Source organism: Buceros rhinoceros, unplaced genomic scaffold, assembly GCF_000710305.1.
Source record: "Buceros rhinoceros silvestris isolate BGI_N320 unplaced genomic scaffold, ASM71030v1 scaffold44405, whole genome shotgun sequence".
Taxonomy (NCBI): Eukaryota; Metazoa; Chordata; class Aves; order Bucerotiformes; family Bucerotidae; genus Buceros; species Buceros rhinoceros.
The window spans coordinates 11,455-14,206 of record NW_010411961.1 but is presented as its reverse complement, the minus strand read 5'-3'; the positions used below and the strand labels follow the sequence as shown (position 1 = coordinate 14,206).

Sequence of the window (2,752 nt, the reverse complement as noted above, 5' to 3'; positions counted from 1 at the left end):
AGCTAAACATACCTGGAACATGAAACAGGGTATTAAAAAAAAAATCTCCTTAAGAAATAAAAAAAAAAAATCTTTCACAGAATTCTAATGCTAAGCATTAAAAGTTAAAAAGGAAACATAATATATACAATTATTGTCACAATATTAAGTCAGGTAAGTTAACTTATCAGAGCTTTCTTTGCAGACTATATAAAGGTAACTTCCTGCTTGATTGCGCTCTTGTGATGAGTAAAAAAAAAACCCCAAATAAATCAAACATATTTTCCTCTCAACTCAGAGGCAAAAAAAATACCAAAAGGGTAACTGAAATTTCATAGAACAGATAAAAGCAAATACCAAAACAACTCACAATGTTTGCACTGCACCAGAAGTTTCAGCTATCTTAGATTCTCTGGTCCTTTTATACTAATTCATACATTCTTACTCCAGCTCAAGTATTTAACATTACCTGCTATATTATTGTTTCATTGGATTTCAATATATCAGTCAGCAATGTAATGAGTAGTTTTAGTTTTCCCTTACCTTTGAAGCTCTAAAACCATCCATCAGCTCTAGAATTTTACATGGAAGTTTTGCTGCACTTTTTGACAGTCGATTCTGATTTTCCACAGGTACCACAAAACCAGTTCTGACACTAGAGCTGTTTTCAGAATTGTAAAAGGCTCCTGAGGAACACATCCCACTGCTGTCCAACTTACTAGCACCTTTGTGCTCTGCGAAATTTGAAGATTCACTTTCTCCATCACTGAGGTTCTCAAAAGTGTCCACAGAAGGGATAGAGTCATACTTTTTACGTGATATATTAAGTTTAGTAGGTGGAGAGTACAATTCTGCTAGCTTTTTGCAGAAGTGATTCAGAGGGAATCCCACCACATTCAAGAAGTCTCCATGGACATACTCAACTAACATTCCACCAAGGGCCTGGATTCCATATCCACCAGCCTTGTCCCTGGCAGAGAGAAAGCAAAAACAACACATATCTAATTAAGATTAAGAATAAAGGTAGCACAGAACACAAATAATCTACCAGTACTGCAGAGTCTGGAATAAAGACTACTGTACACAAGTTAGAGGTGGATTAAATATACTAGATAGGCTCAACACATCAATTCATAAATATACGGATCAGTATCTCTACTAAGGGTGAATAGCCTAAGGTCTTTATGTTTCAGAGACACCAAGGACTGTAAGGAGGTACCTCAGCCAACTGCAGAAGATTGTGTTGCCATAGGTTACCCAACATTCTCCAAGTCCTGGCAGCCAAAAAAGGTAAGAGGAAGTGTCACTGAGACCAGCATCGCTACTGGGTCACCTAGCTGCACACTGACCTTTGCTCTATACCACGAGAGGCTAAAGGGCCTTTAGAAATACATTAGCTCCAAAAGGAGCTCACACTGAAGAAGACAACTTAGAACTCAAATGATTGTAGTTATGCATCTTGCAGATCTCAGTCATAGAAATATCTCCAACGAGGATCAGAAAAACAGGACTTTCTTGGGGAGGAGCAACCTATTCAAATACAAAATCCACTACTATCCCATTCGGCTCTATCCAATTCTTGTGTACTTCTTAAGATACAGGTAGAGTTGTGGTTCACAACACTGTGCTTTTAGATGTCATGGTTATTAGCAGTAATTTGTCACAGGAACGCATTTTTACAGAAAGTAACCCTGGAAGTCTAATTTGTCTTTAGGTGTAATAATGCGAATTTCACTGTCTGAAATGGAAATACATAGAGGTAGATAAGCTGCAGTAGACCCAACAATTTTACTGTTCACATTTAAGGAACAAGGCCATTAGAAGTATGCCTACTACATGATAACACCAGAATCTGAAAGCTGAAGTCAGCAAGCTTTGGAACCAAAGGTCAGTCAGTCTCAGATCTATTAACTTCAGGTAGTACAGAATTACACAAACTACTTTAGGAGCAAGGTTACTACGCAAAAAAAGATTGCAGATTTTTCATCTTATGATTTGATCAGAACCATCTCTTTACATTTTTAGAATTTATTTCTGGGTTCCCTTTCTGATACTCGCCAAAGACAGACAGGGGAATCATTATCGCAGCAAATGGGATTTTTGAATTGCGATAAGCTAGGCAACAGCTTTGCCTTTAATCTTGCATTTTAAGCACTACAGAATAGCTTTGTTATTGTTTAAATTATTTCTTCTTTTATAACATACTTAAGAATTACATCACCTAAATTAGGAATATCCTAATGACTAAAAAGTCTTTTCATTTTTAAATGAAGTAGCAGTCCAGCAGGATGAAGTCATTTTGGTATGTGCTGACAAGGAGGCAAAAAACATTGTGACCATCAAAAGCAGTGGTGTCATATTCCCAGCAAGGACAGTAACGCAAGTGGACACATCTTGTTTATTTTTATACAGAACTAGCACTGGATCCTGAGTAGGGTTCTCTACTACAGGTACAGCTTTTAGTCCAAAACCATGAAGCTACGTAGTTAGTAACAGTTCCATTGATTTTTCAACAAGTGCCTTGTATGCTAAAATCCAGAATATATCAGTATTTACACAGCTCTGGCTAATCTGACTGCCTTTTGTAACTGGGTACTTTTATTAACATAGCACTAACTTTAAGACTTCATTTCTATCACAATGCACAGCATCAGTTAATTTGCACTGTAATAAAAAAATAAAACTCACTTTAAAGACCTTTTGACAATAAGATCACTGCTGCAATTAAAACATTTTTTAACAACTGACTGTTGTAGAGAATACACAATCTCAG

The 2,752-nt window shown here is 36.6% G+C and overlaps 1 protein-coding gene across 1 annotated transcript in view; it reads right to left on the bottom strand.

Annotated features, from left to right (window-relative positions):
• Nucleotides 1-522: 522 nt before the first annotated feature.
• The window catches only part of LOC104493496 (N-acetylserotonin O-methyltransferase-like protein), a gene marked incomplete at both ends in the record, with an annotated part of 12,530 nt that continues 10,300 nt past the window's right edge, over nucleotides 523-2,752 (bottom strand). Inside the window, one exon of the mRNA XM_010136183.1 lies at nucleotides 523-949. Within this exon, the coding sequence (XP_010134485.1) occupies nucleotides 523-949 (427 nt within the window). The remainder of the gene's footprint in view (nucleotides 950-2,752) is intronic.